At 36.2% G+C, this 15441-nt stretch overlaps 1 protein-coding gene across 5 annotated transcripts in view; it reads right to left on the bottom strand.

Moving 5' to 3' along the window:
- Positions 1-2381: 2381 nt before the first annotated feature.
- Positions 2382-15441, bottom strand: part of CLCN3 (chloride voltage-gated channel 3) — an 84314-nt gene continuing 71254 nt past the window's right edge. For 3 of the 5 annotated variants that reach the window (XM_079140594.1, XM_079140596.1, XM_079140595.1), the window contains 4 exons: positions 14391-14789; positions 11594-11810; positions 7036-7111; positions 2382-5356 (listed from right to left, as the gene is read on the bottom strand). In XM_079140594.1, the coding sequence (XP_078996720.1) occupies positions 5198-5356; positions 7036-7111; positions 11594-11810; positions 14391-14789 (851 nt within the window). In that variant the 3' untranslated portion in view covers positions 2382-5197. The remainder of the gene's footprint in view (positions 5357-7035; positions 7112-11593; positions 11811-14390; positions 14790-15441) is intronic. The other 2 variants (XM_079140597.1, XM_079140598.1) reach the window with 1 other exon arrangement.

The following is a 15441-nucleotide window of genomic DNA, read 5'->3' as shown; positions in this document are numbered from 1 at the left end:
GGACAAACACCTTGTCAGTACCAATAATGAAAACCTCCCCAATCTCAATTCCAAGCATCCTATCTAAACATCATTACCCATCTTCCCACCTTTTTTCCTCTAGTACCCCAGTAGTTTCTCAACCTGACCATACCCCATGATTCACTAATCTCATCTCCTTTTTCATTGTACCCACTCCATTCTGCTTCCTTCTTCACCCAGCCTTTAAGGTCAATCCCCTGTCATCCTATCATAGTCACACCTACAGCCTCAACTCCGTTTGATTGATACATACACACACGTGTGTGTGTTGTGTGAGAATCCTAAGCCAAATACGGAACTGCCCACTCCTTACTTGAATCTGCTCAGAATCAAGGAGCTGGAGAAAAATAACCATGCCAGCTGGTCTTATTTTAACCTCAAGGTGGCCATGCTAGATGGTGTTGATCCTGCTACTTTCTCATCTTTGCTCAAGCTTCCAACACTTCAGTTATTTTCACTGGGAAAACAGGAGCAATCAGAATAACCTCAATAAAATCTCAAGACCCATTATACTCTGCCCTCCTACATTTCTGTGAATGTCGTTTCGTGTCCTGCGTGTCGAAGATGTGTCCTCTCATCTACTCAAGGACCTCTTTCAGATCATTAGTTTTCCCTCTCAAATAGTCCCATAATTAGCAACAAAAGAAACTAAATTATCCTTAAAAATCTGATTTGTCTCAGGTTGTAAATTTTCTCTCCATTTCCATCAACAACGGCAACAAAAAAAAGCTGTAACAAAACTCTTTATAACATTCCTTTTCTAAATGCTTCACAGGAAGAATTATAGCTGTCTTTGATTCCTCACCTCCTAAGCTCTGTCACACCCAATCCAGAGAGTACGTTGCTTGCCGCCATCCCATGGACTCTGCTCTGGTCCAAGTTACGAGTCATGTTCACAATGGTCAACTTTCAGCCCTCCTTTACTTCTCTGAGCAACTCCTGAGGGTTGATGACTCCTTGAAATGGCTGTTCCCTGGGTTTAGATCACCGTTCCTTTCATGGCACGGTTCGCCACCCTCCCTCACTGGTGCCTCTCTTTCCTGGCTCTCCTCTCACCATATCTACACATAAATACATGTCAGTGCTCAGTCCTGGGACCTCTTCTCTGTCCTAATCTCATACTGTCTCTGGAAGATAATTCTCCTGTCTAGCTTTCAGGCTGGACCTTTCTGAATTTCATTCTCAAGTATACTGGTGCCTAATGACTCCCACTTGGAAGTCTAAAAGGCATTTCATATTTCACCGGATTATTCTAAGAGCCTTCTAATTGGTTTTCCTGCTTCCATCCCTGCCGCCTTATAGTCTATTCCCAAGAACAGAGAGATCATCTTGTCAGATTCCATCACTTCTGCCTCAATGGCTTCTCATTTTATTTAGAATGAAAGTCAAATTCCTATGCCTCCTACCTCAGGTTTTCACCTCTTTTCCTCCTGCCCTACCCCAACCACAGTGACTAACTTGGTACTTCTGGAAACTGGCAGGCATATTCTGCCTCAGAATGTTGGTACATAGTATTTTCTCTTCTTGGAACACTTTTCTCACAGATGCCATCCCCTCACTCTCTTTTAGATTTTTGCTGAAATGTTATTTTATCCCCGAGGCCCCTGCCTGATCACCCTCTATAAAAGTGGGGTGCATGCATGCAAAGATGCACATACCTTTTTCTCCATTAGAAAAACTAGTTAAGATGCAAATTTTTGCCCGCTTTTGTCCACATAATAATGTGTGGCATGTAGGAATCATTTTAAGTTGATGAACTACTAGTATTCTTCACCATATGACATACTATATATTTCTTTTCCTACTGGAATGTAAACTCCAAGAACACAGAATACTTCCTGGAACACATTAAGTTCAATAAACAATGAACACATAAGTGAATGATAAAAGAGCAATCCTAGACTCTTGGTGTTTTCCTTTGTACTGGAAAGTTTAATATGTTAGAAGACTACTGAAATCTCATTCAAATGTTTCTTACCACTCCCTTTTAAGACAGTTCAATTAGCAAATTTCCAAGGTAACTTTTTAAAAGCATGTAAATCATTTTACCTGTTTTCTTTTCATGCATACAGCATGATTTTTCTTAAATAATGACATTTTTTAGAGCTAAATGAAACCTTTCTGCAGAACTGCGACTTTCACTCACAATTGGGGGGAGTGCTAGCCTACTAGTAGCATGTGCTCCTGCTTTTCAGGCCAGCATCTACCCTTCTCCAGCCCCTTGCTTACAAAGCACAGAAATGGCTTTGTAACCTGAGAGAAGCATTGAGGCTGCCTGGACCAGGCGTACTGGCCTACACGGCATGGTGCAGCAGTACAGAGGGAGGACTGTCACAGGTGTAATTAAAGGCCAAACCACACGTTGTCATAGAGATTTTAATAGATTTTCTGATTAACTCATCACAGTAATCATTTCTACTGTAATGATATGCAGCTTTACTACACTAGTATAAATAAAAACAGATAAATACAGCTCTAGGCAACATCACAGATTAACAAACTAAGCATTCTTCATGAACCAAAACTGAAAACAATTATTAATTAAGAAGAGATGCTGACACCCTTGCCCATTCTCATCATACCTTCTCAAAAAGGGTACTCAAATAAGGCGCTACACTTATATTGGTCAATTAATTTGCCAATTAGCTAGGCACATGTATTTCATGGTCTCCACTATTTCATCGTTTGGTTGAAAAGCAGACAAACCTCAATGAATCAAAAAGAAAAATGGAACAGATAATACCAAAGAAAACCACTGAATGCATTAAAAGCACGGCACTTTTCCTGTACTTCAGCAGTGAGACACACCAGAGAGAGAAATATATCAAAGAAGAAAACTTAGGCTTCAATATCCACCCTGAAATGTCAGTCTCTGAAGCAAGATGAGCAATGAAAGCAGGACCTGAAATCAAAAAGGGAAATGTGGAAAATAAAATCCATATGCAGTTTAATGTACAACACTATCTGGAAAAACAAAAACAAAACAAAACTGGTTTCTCCTTCGAAGGCTTGTAACCCAGAACAAGCAAGTCATCCATTAGCCATGCAGAGGGTCCATACTCCAGCAGTGCCGTCCACACTGCAAATACACTTGAGACCACATGAAGACATACAGAACTATCATTCAGAAATGACTTCACTCTGGAGAGCTAAAAGAACTCTGAAGGGGCTATGAATAAAATTTGGAAGTCTGCCAAAGGGACAAAGTAATGAAGACAAAATACTAATTTTTGGCAGATAGCACAGCTAAGAACGTTTCATGAAATTCCTAAAATTTTTCTCAACTTTCAATCATCATCCTAATATGGCTTCATGATCTTATAAGTCTTCAAGATCATACAGATCTTAGTGATCTTACAGATCTTACAGGTATATTATTAAGAACTAGGAAGTGAAGAATCACTTTCAAAATGTAAAATGGCTCATTGCCAGTTGTGTTTCAGAGAATGTCTGTCTCCAAAAATTCACTTGCTATCAAAAATGCATAATCATGGGATATTTAGGCTAGTCCTTTGAGTAAACTGCCTTTGCCAATAGTGAATCAAGATCATGATTAAAACAGACATTTCCAAAGCCAAAAATTCCAAGCATACTCCAGTACATTTAACTCAGCCTGCAAAACTGTGCACTGTGGCTATTCAAACATTACTGAACCCTTCAAATATGGATGTGACTAACCCACAGATTCAAAGGTTATGCTCAGATTCTAATTTTCAATGCTACCTTTGAAATTTTGTTTTCATTTTAGGGTTTGAGTTTCTTAAAAAGGCTAACACTTTTGGTTTTAATCCACAAAGCAATCTGTAGTGTTTTTAATTTTCCAGTTTGTGGGTCAAAATAGGTCAGAAGACATAATCAAGAGATGGCAGTGGAAGATCAGAAAAAGGTTTATGTATGCACTGGATCACAGAGAAGTAACCACAACCTCTTTTTAACCCTTGCTCCCATTGTAAACTTTGTTCATATATCCATATTTGTAAGTCTGAATTAGTCTATAAAAATCACATTAAAAAGGTAAAATTATTTAAGTGCGATATTAACTGATCTGTATTTTATAAATTTTAATCCATAAAAATATAAATAAGAATGGTAAATTTTTAAGAAAAGAAATATACATTTAGTGCAAGTTATGAATTACATTTCATCTTCAGTGTCAGCAGTGAGATAGCTCAAGGAAAGAAAAGAATGACTGATCTAATTTCAAGAAAAAAAATTCCAGTGTTTTAACATGCAATTAATTCCAGATACAGCTAAACAGAACACTTCCTCCTTTTTACTGTCAAAGCAGCAGCATTTTGTTTAATTATGCTGAACAGCACTTGTATATTATAGAAGTAGTTTTAGAAATAGAAAATTTGCATAAGACCAGGTCACATTATCCATAAAGTCTGAGAGGAAAAAAATAAAAGAAAACTGCTTTATCCTTTAAAGTCAAGTTTCATTGTTTTTGATTCTGAACCACACAGCACACAAGCCAGGAGATTTCGTTCATGCTTCATTTGTGGAGATTTTACCTATCTGGCAGCCTTTGGTGTGGTGTGTGGGCACTGCTCCAAGCCTTTAGTGATGGTACAAACTACATGGTAATGGCACAAGAAACACTCCCTTCTTGTGATGAAACCTCAGTAAAATCACAGTACATCTCAATATGAGAAAGGACTGCTTCAAAAGGGTACACCAATTTAAAGAGGCTTTGTTACAGCTCGGGAGAGAGAGAGAAAGAAGAAATAAAAGGTCTTCTGGAATGTAGAAAGGTAATGCTTAGCTATACGATTCATGAATGAAACAGAACAGTTCTGATAAAAAAGGGCAAGACCTCGCAGTCTTACAGATGGCTCAATTCAAAGTAATCCCTGGAGGAACAGGGACCGATAGCACGTCTTCGCAACGCTGGAGTAACAGGCCAGGTGCTCCAGGGCTCCAGTGGGGTCTGGTTGAGACTCCAGCCTGCACTATCACAGCACGTCCTCAGCTGAATGCATCCAGTGCAGAACAGGAGTCAGATGCTGCTCTCCAGGTAGACAGGGGAACCTCACTCCTCTCCTTCTCTTTCTCCTCTCTCTCCCCTGACGATGCCTCCTTTCCACCAGCATTATTTGCAAACCATGTTGCAAAAGCCGGCTTTTATATTTCCTTTTTTTTTAAAGGAGAAAAAAAAGTGGACGACTCCCTCAGGTTAAAGAGTTGTGCTATTCAACAAATGAACTTCCTCTTCTGTTTCCTCTCTCTCCTCATCTATGGGATTCAGTTGAACATTATTGAAGCGGGGTCTTGGTTTGCCGTCTGGGCCATATGACGGAGGATATCTTTTTTTGTTATAATGCCAAGGAGGCGCCTGAAAAGGATAAACAGAAGAGTGCTATTAAAATAAAAGGGAAAAAGAAAAAGAAAAGCTAAGTCTATACCTAAATCCTTTTTGTTGACAGGAATAGAGCAAAGCAAGCAGCCTGATTTTGTGTTTTCAAAAGTATTTTGCTGATACAGATGATAAAATTATCTAGCAACCATCCTTTGATATAAAAAGTATTATGGCCACTCATAGTATGAGGTCCTTTCCACTGAGACTCTGAGGACTGGACGCCTCTTTGAAGTAAAGCAAATCTGGTTAACGTATGCCAACAAAAAAGTAACAAAAAAATGGTGTAGGAAAGGGAAATGATACTGATCCCATTTGAGAAGGAAAATTCATTCCCATCACATCACGACAGTAATAATAAAAAAGCCCATATCCCCTCAATACTTAATTTTGTTTAACTAAAATTAACCAATTTTAAAGAAATAATTCAAGTATTGCCCAGTTGTATGTAGAAGCTTCATGAAAGCACATACAATTGAGATAAAATACATATAAGATGATCAACACAAAACTTCACTCCCAAACTTCAGAATCCCAAGAACAAATCTATAATATGAGCCACGTTTCTAGTATACTTAGCAATGCTTTCCTTTTTTGATTTTGGCCCCAATAAATAAGATACAGTGCTTTTATGAAAGTCTTGGGTGTTAATGCTTACATTAAAAAATAGGTGAAAAATCAAGAAGCAGTCCTAACAGCTTATTACAGGTGAAGCAGAAAGCATGAATAAGTAGCTACTATATTATTCTGGTTAGTAGTTTTTTTAAAAAAGGATGCATGAAACACTTGTGAAATATTAGCATACAACAGAAATACATAATCAGTTGTGTACTAAAGCAAACGGGGACAGGTTTCATAGGACAATTGCAGGCCAAAATAATTTCAGGCATTAATTGCTAAAGCCAGACAATTTTTGTTAAATGGTAAGATAATTCAAAATTTATCTGTAGTCATGAAACCACTAGGACATAAAGCCTGTTAAAACAAATGACTCCCAAAAGCTGCTTACAGCATTCTAGAGACATCACAAAAGGGGCACATACATATCTACATACAATTCACTAATGAAATGGCAGGACACACACTCTGGGATGCAGGGTACAGCAGAAAAAGAACTGATGTTATGATTGCAAATATATACACATTATGCTATAGTTAGTGTGCCCATTTAAAAATCCATTTAACCATCAGCAATTCTAATTGCTAGGCTCAATTAAAATCACTTAGGAACTTAGATTTACCACAAGACTACCACGGACTAGGAAACATAAAAAAGAAAAAGGGTTTGGGGGGGATGGGGCAGACATTTTTAACGAGTCAGGACTCTTCTAAGGCCAGTGAATCTCCTACAATCGACAGATTTGTCAGGTTTATTTTAAGCATGTCCAATAATATTTCCTCATTCTACTACCAAACTGCAGTCTTTAAATTGTAACTAATGATTCTGATGAGCAATACTAACTTTTGCTTACTTTCTATGAATGGAATTTTACACATATCTAATTTATCTTACAGATGTGATTAGATACAAATGTAACTGGCAGCATGGTAGGATTTTTTTGTTCGGCAGGTATCTGGGAGAGAACTGAACAGTTCACAAGTTTCATGCCTCCTGACTTCTAAGGTGTCTAGTGAGGAGATCTGACACATCTAATCACCAAGGGGTCCACGTGCTGCTTTAGTTGCTCGAGATGCTCTAAAATGTTCTTCTTTGTGATGATCCCCAAGACAATCCTGAAACAGATTATTATGCTAATAACTGTGTGAGAAATTAAATTAAAAGAGGTTCCAATCATAAAGAATGAGAGAAGAAAATAAAAACATGAACCACAGGAATGCTTCTCATGAACTTTAGAAAAATAAAAAATGAAAATGATTAAAAAACCCAAGGAAATGAAAATGATTAAAAAACCCAAGTTCCTTTTGCATAAATTCTGTCTTTCAAAAGTGACACAATATTGTTTTAAAATATTGGTGGCTTATTTTCCTTTCCATATTAAAGTCAAAATTATGAAAGCTCAGAATGAAGATGACCACACAAAAGAAAAATGCTAAAGAAACTTGATGAGACACAGCTACATACTCTTCAGATTTAAAGATTCATTTCAATGTTCTCTCCTTAGAGAAACATATTCTTCTAACTTCTGAGTAAGGCAGCCCACCAGTTAATCTACCCCACCAGTGAAGGAAGGCTTAGCTTTTAAAGACTCTGAGGAGACTGAAGGAGGAGCTAAAATTAAGGCATTGTTTACTAAAAAATTAATGCTGACCAACAAAAAGTCTTCCTAATTTATAGGAACTGAATGCCACTTATTAACCCAATAAAACACATTTACAAGTAGGGATCAAAATGATATTTACTTTATAAAATATTTTCCAAAAATAGATTATCAGTTATCCTGTCATCATTATCACATCAAAGTGATAGACATGAACTCTCATAATGAGGCTATCTGAAAACTAATTAGACTGTTTTAATTATTAAAACAAAAGTCTAGTTACTGGTTTTATAATGAAAAATTATAAATTCTACTGCAATATATGGCAACACAAATAGCAAAAGTCAAAAAATAAAAACTTAAGACTTGAAATTCTGGAAGCCTACCCAAAATGCCCATCGGGATAATTAGGCATTTCCTTGGTGATAGGGTTAAATCAACTTTTCTGTTAAATAGTCTTTGAACATTCTATTTTGACTTCTTGAAGAACATCACCTTCAAAGCCATCTGGTCTAATGTCGCTTATAAAACAGTAACTTAAAATGATGGCTAGTGTTGAGGAATCAGGGGGAGTAGAGAATTTGAAAGGCAGAAATAGGTTTTCTGCTCATGTTTCCTCATTGTTTAATAAAAAATTATGGACTGATCCTTAACAATAAAAATAAAATGAAAAATTCTCACAGCATGGGAACAACTTCCCCCACCCCAAAGCTCAGAAAATACACTCTATAAAATAAGAATTCGGGCACTAAGTAGATGATCTTTCACTAAATGTTTGAAGTTTATAACGAAAAAAAAAAAAAAGCTGTCAATTCACTTGATTTTATTGTTGGAGTAAGGAAATGTGAAAATGTGACGATCTTGGGTATTTAAATAGAATAACACCAGTTTAACTCTCACTTATGCTTTTCTACCCCATTAAGTAGTTAACTGGTTAATTGCAGTTAATGTCATTTATATTAGTAAATTCTCACAAACACAAGGCACACAATAAAGAGAATTACAAATTTATAAGGACTAAGTGGCAAAGTACTTACAAAATAATCTCTGTATTTACAAAGAAATATCCGTAAAAAGGGAGAGATTCACATAGTTCCTCTCTTTAGTTAACAAAGTTGATTTGAGACTAGTAAAGCCAGGTTTGGTGCTCTTTATTAATTTTAGGAAGTAGAGGGAAGATCAATGCAAAATGCTGTTTCTTTTTGTGCTAACAAGTAACGATATAAGAGTGGCATAAACCAGCATTTCCCAAAGTATGTTCTTCTGCTCATTTTGCCCCACCAAAAACTGACTGCATTTTCAAATAAACTTGGAAAAATATGGTTCCTCTTATCCTCTATCTGGGAATCAAAGAAATCAGTATTTTTAAATTTCTGAGGAGTTTTACAATAAAGAAACCTCACCTTTTAAACTTATATGGTCACAAAGCTTTTTTTTTTTTTTTTTTTTTTTTTTAGTAACTCCTAGTAACATCCTGCTAGTCCACCAAGACTAAAAAATTTTTTAGAAATTCTGCTAAATTAAAATATAAAATGTGGGTCATCAATATTTCACTGGTATGTTCACAATTTATGGACACATTTCCCCTTGGTTCTATATTCCTTTCCCCCTTGCATCCAAGGTCCAAGATTTGTTGTGTCTCTTCCCCCAAATAACTACTTTCTACTTCTAGTTTCCACTATCAACTTTCAAACATCAAAAGCAACCAAAGCTCAAGCTCTCCACTAAAAACCAGAAGACAGGATTTCTTTTCTGGGTTTAAATCATTTAACTTTGAGAATAAAACATCCTACCATTCTGATGAAGTCCCAAAAGCTACCTCCCCAAATGATTTCTTTTCTTTCCATATATATAAATCTATTTTCTGTGAAGGACAGAAATAAGGAAAATATAATCAAGGTATCTGAATATATTACCTTAGAAAAAAATTCAACCATTTTTCATAGAAACAAGCAGCCTCAGATAAATGTTGAATTATCTACCTCTACTGACTTCACTGTTTTACACTTTCCTTTAAACATTTTTCTTTCTAAATCTACGCTGCCAAAATTCTGGGAATTAATCAACATGGCCTAATATGAAAATCAGGCCATGTAGCAGCTTTTTGCTCATAGTTAATCATAACTTAGAGAATAACATTTATATTTGTTAGTACAGCAATTGACAAATTATGTGAGGTACAGAGAATAGCTCAAAAAAATAATTTCTTGTAACAATTCAGCTTAGATTCCAACTGAGTCATTTAATAATTAAAAGGGCCCAAGGACAAGCTGTATGAAAAGTTACCCATTTAATTAATATTTATTAAGGTCTTAAATAATAAAGTTTGGTGCCATTATTTTTTAATTAAACAATTTAAGCAAAAATAGTAAAAGTAATATTGTATTACATACATCTCTTCTGTTGTATCAATATTTAATAATTCTAAACTCCCTGCCCTTAATTAAGAGTTTTATTCCTTAATGATTTATTTCATTATTGAAGTTATTTTAATTAGCACAGTGGAAAACACTAAGTGTAGATCTAATTCTCCATCTTTCTATTTATACAAATATAAATATTATTATAATATTTCTATTTCTAATCAATATGGTCTAGTGTATTGGCCAAGACAACATTTAGTAGTTTAAGAAATCACAGAGAAAGAGGGTAAATTCTATTAGTAAATTAGCGTGTAAAATAGTAGCAAGAGATTCGATTCTGTGTTAAACCTCTCTGAGCTCTAATCACTACATCTATAAAGCAGGGTTATGACAATCTACTTTGCAAAGTTAAATGTGAAAATATGAAGGTGGTCAATAAATAATTCACTTCCTGAATTGTTCTTTTTCTCTCCTTTCTCTAGACAGAGGTCACATGTTGTGCACATGCTTTGTATAAAATGTTATTAAAACAAACGCTGTGATTTTTTTTAGAAAACATTTTTTAGATGTTGGCATACCTTTATTTATTCATTTACTTATATGTGGTGCTGAGAATCGAACCCAGTGCCTCACATATACTAGGCAAGCACCCTACCACTGAGCCATAACCCCAGCCCCTGCTGTGATTTTCTAAGTGTCTAATACAATGTCAACCAGCTTATACTGATCAGGGCCATACATCATCCTGTTCATACATAATCCTAGGATACCCTTTGTTTCCCCTTTCTAGTCTTTCTATTACCTGCTTTCATGTGAAACAATGTTCTTAAGACTTCTAACGAGGATTACGAATAAAGGAAATTCAAAGGCCTAAAGAAAGAATGGTTGCAGACACAGACCCCAGGCCCAGGAAAAGAGGAGAGCAGTGACAATGAAGCGGGTGGTTTGCTGAGCCACCCTGTGCACAAAGGCCCCACAGCCCTTTGACATCTGTCATGGACAAACACTGGCAGCTTAAGCATAAAAGGCAGAAAAATAAATCACCAATGTATACATTATAAAATACCTGAGTGTGTGAGTCATTAGCAGTTTATGCACAAGGTTTGTGGATGGAGGAGGTGGACAGGAAGGAACAAAGCATTTGTCAAAGGACATTTTTAGCTTAATTTATAACTTTCATTTATGTTCTTTCATTACATGATAAATCAAATATTGGCTGAAAGAGTAAGCAGCAAATATCTAGAAGCTTATAATTGTACTAAAATCTATACACTAAAAATGAAATATTCACAAAAAGAAAATATGTTTCTACAGTGCTCCACACAGGTTAGGCACACTACTCCTTCAAGAAAGGAAATGTTCTATGCTCATGTTGGAGATGTTTCAGCATCTTTCCAATTATGAAGTACAGAATTCTTGACAAAATTTACTTTATGTTTTGGCAAATTGCAGGCAGCTGACATGTTACTTTTTGATAAGTGTGAAACTGAACTGACTGATTCTGTTTTTATAACCATACTAAGTCACAGACTTTCCCATTTGGGAGCTGCTTCACACTCTCCCCTAAGAGCATCCCACTCATATGGATTATAAATTCTGGTTAAGTGAACTGACTTCTGTGGTGCCAGACTTACCCATTGTGAGTTACAAGGCACTGCCTCAGACCCAGCTTTCGGAAGATATCCACCACAATTTCCATTGGGGTGTGGTCTGTCACTGTAAAAGGACTCATGTCAAGGATACTTCGAAGTTTTAATGGCCGAGGACTCTCTGCTGGAAGAGATGGGGTGTGTTGTGCAAAACACACCCGAGAACTGCCAACGATACCTTCTTGTTTTTTTCTGGCACTTTCTAAAAGGAGAGAAGACAAAAAATTCTAAATTGATGGGTTTTGTGTTTTTATAGACAACTCATTTATTTGGAGATAAGTAATAAGTGTATTTTATGACTTAACATTTTTGTGTCTTCTCCTTAATCAAGGAAGGAACCAACTGAAAAATTTCTTTTCAAATCAGGATCTATTCATGACCAACGATCTTCAAGTAACTCAGATATTTTTGGCATAATTATATCATGACACAATTTTCTTTCTTTTTTTTTTTTGGGGGGGGGTGCTGGGGATCCAACCCAGGGCCTTGTGCTTGCAAAGGCAAGCACTCTACCTACTGAGCTATCTCCCCAGCCCCACACAATTTTCTTTACTGAAGCTAAAGCTGTTTTCCAACCTTGGAAAACAAGGACACATGTTTGAAATATGGAATTTTAAAACCTGTACACATTCTGAGAGAAGTTCATTATAGGAATCCGTCGTTGAATCAAGTCTATGTATGCTGAATATCACTTACTCTGTATTGGAGATAAGACCAACGAGTTTCTTCCTTCCTTTGACTCTGTTATACTATCTACTCTTTCTCTTTTCTGATGTTAAAGTGTAATTTTCCAGATGACTCATAAGCATTACAGATGGGTTGAAACCATAATTATGCTTGCAATGGGTACAGACTGACTTTTGGGATGTCTTATTTGTAAATGTTCTGTTGATTTCTCTACCTATCTAGCATGTACTGCTTCCAATTCTTCTGTCCTATGGGCTTCTTCCACTCCCACCTTTGAAAGTGCTATACAAGTAGTAGCAAAAATGGAGAGAACTATAGAGACTACAAGAAGGAAACCCCAAAATGTACAGAATATGCAAAATCATTCAGCTTCATGTGTCTATTTTAAGGCAGCATTATTCCACACTGTATGTGTGTAAACATGGTATTTGTTTTAGTGAAAACATTTTGAACATGAATTTTGCTGCGAAAATATTTAAGCCAAAATACCATTGGTCTTAGATTTAGCAGCTGATACTACCATTCACAAACACTGAAATACGTTTTACTCCTTCTGATGACTAAAGGCCTTTATTTAACTGTGCCGTAATATGTCCAAGTAGCCAGGCACTAAGTGAGGAGGTTCTAATGGCCAGTACTTAAGAGGACACCTTGAAAGCATCATCATAGTATGTAAAAGGAAATGACATATCTACAAAACTTAGTGTATGGATCTGTTTTTCCAGCAAAATGTTTAAAACTTTACCAAAATAATGCTGGTAAATATTTAGGGTATGTTCTAAAAGTCATGTGACTAACATTTCTGATGGCATGTCTTGGTATCTCATATTTCTAAAGTGCCTCTACTCCCTAAAATCAACATTATCTCTCATCCAATATTTTTTTTCTCTAAAGACAATGATAAGACTTTAAAACATATTTTGACACAGTCAGCAGGGATATCAATTATTCTTAATTTTAGCACTTCTTTACCTTTTAGAAACCTGGATTTTTTTCCTTTAAATTTCCATATTAATTCTCATCTTTCTTTTCTTTAACTATCAGTAAAACCCAGAGAATGAGAAGTTAAACAACAAAGTTCTTTCCTGACTAGGTTTTGTCACCAAAAGGTTTGAAGCTAAAACATTTGAATATAGTTAGGTCTGAAAGCATATTTTGTCATCTGTGACAATAACTATTCTATTACTCAAGCAAAAGCAAAATCTTTGGAGTTACGGATTGCAAGTCTTTGAAAAATTCTTGCAAATATGTAGGCTTTTCCTAAATATGCACGTTTTCTGTAGGATCTTTTTTCCCCCTTTCCTCCCTCCTCTCTCCAATAGCTGCTACAAATTGAGTTTCCAGTATGAGTTAACAATCCCCCCGCCTACACTATCTAGTCTTCTTTTTCAAATGGCAAGAGAATTATTTTATAGTCCTTTTGCAGGGACCACAGAGACAAACTGGACAGGAGGTGACATGCACCTCACAGGGATTACGACTGAGGAAATACCAAATGCTCAACATCTCCAGGTCAGGATACTAAATAAGCAACTGGGGTATAGCAAAGCAATAGCTTAGGGTTTCCAGTCTTTATCACTTTTGGGTGTCAGGGGGAATAGGGTTTAGATGGTGTTGAAAAGATCAAAAGTCTTAGCCAGGAGCATATCTGTAATCCCAGCAGCTTGGGAAGCTGAGGCAGGAAGATTGAGAGTTCAAAGTCAGTCTCAGCAAAAGCGTGGCACTAAGAAACTCAGTGAGACCCTGTCTCTAAATAAAATACAAAACAGGGCTGGGGAAGTGGCTCAGTGGTCAACTGTCCCTGAGTTCAATCCCCAGTACTCAAAAAAAAAAAAAAAAGATTTAAAGTCTTACTGGCCTCATCAATATTGCAAAACTATATCCTTTCATTTAAATTGAAAGATAAAACCATATTTAGCAGAAATACAATCCATTAAGGCATAAATTCATTTCCTGCAGAACATGAGACTTTAAGGGATATAAATTTATACCCTTTACCCATTGCAAGCCCAACCAATTAAACTTTAGTGCTTTCCTTTCTTCAAATCTATTGCATACACAGACAGACAGACACATGTATTTCATAAAAGGGTACCTATTGCAATTGTCAAGTCTCTTCTGAGGGCAAATCCCACTAATCTCTGAGATTCTTTTGACATTATGACAGGAAAGCCATTGTAGCTAGTTTCATTAATCATATTTTCTATATCGTCCACTGTCATATTATCCTGTGTGAGGACAGCTAGAGGAGGATCATTCCTTCGAGGTCTCATGACATCCGCAGCCAGGGTGGTATGAGTGAATTCTTCTTTCGCATCCAAGAAAGGGTATCCGTTTAATCGGATGTGAGCTTCATAAATGCCTTCTCTACCAAAGGCATCTCCAACCCATTTACTGGTCATAACTGCAGCCATAAGGGGAACAATATATTCCAAGCCTCCAGTAAGCTCAAAAACAATAACCACCAGGGAGACAGTCATCCTTGTGACACCACCTGAAAAAAATGAGTACCACTGTTCAGAAAAGACAGGATCCTCACCATTGCATGTGACTAGAATTTTGCACTAGATAGTGGACACAAAATTGTAGCTAGAACTTAATGAAAAGCATCATCATCAAAAACTACTACTCTCTTAGGAAAATAATCACTACTTTTAATAAGATGTAGAGAAAAAACAATCTTTGTTTATAACACAGAAGCCTATTCAAATTACATTTTAAAACCTGTTCACCTAATATATATATAAAAAAATCGCAGATGACCGACTAAAACAATGTTGCCACTTTGGTCTACTGCTGTAGCAAAAACACAAGTTCACCCTTAGGACCATTTACAATTAACATTAATTTTTTTTTTTTTTTTTTTTTTTTTTTTTTGCAGTGCTGGGGATTGAACCCGGGGCCTTGTGCTTGCAAGGCAAGCAATCTACCAACTGAGCTATCTCCCCACTCCCTACATTTAATTTTTAAAAGAATTCGGTGAAACACATCACAGTTTCCTTATTTGTTACCAACTACAGATTAAGCTCCTTTATGGGTAGAATATCAATTTTTAATAAATTTCTCTCCTCTAAATTTTTTCAAAATTAGTAAAATATTTTGATGCCTTGGGATCTGTATTCACAAATATGCCCCCTGTAGGAAAT

Source organism: Sciurus vulgaris (genome assembly GCF_902686455.1).
Source record: "Sciurus vulgaris genome assembly, chromosome: 5".
In the NCBI taxonomy this organism is placed as follows: Eukaryota; Metazoa; Chordata; class Mammalia; order Rodentia; family Sciuridae; genus Sciurus; species Sciurus vulgaris.
This window is presented reverse-complemented; position numbering and strand designations above follow the sequence as displayed.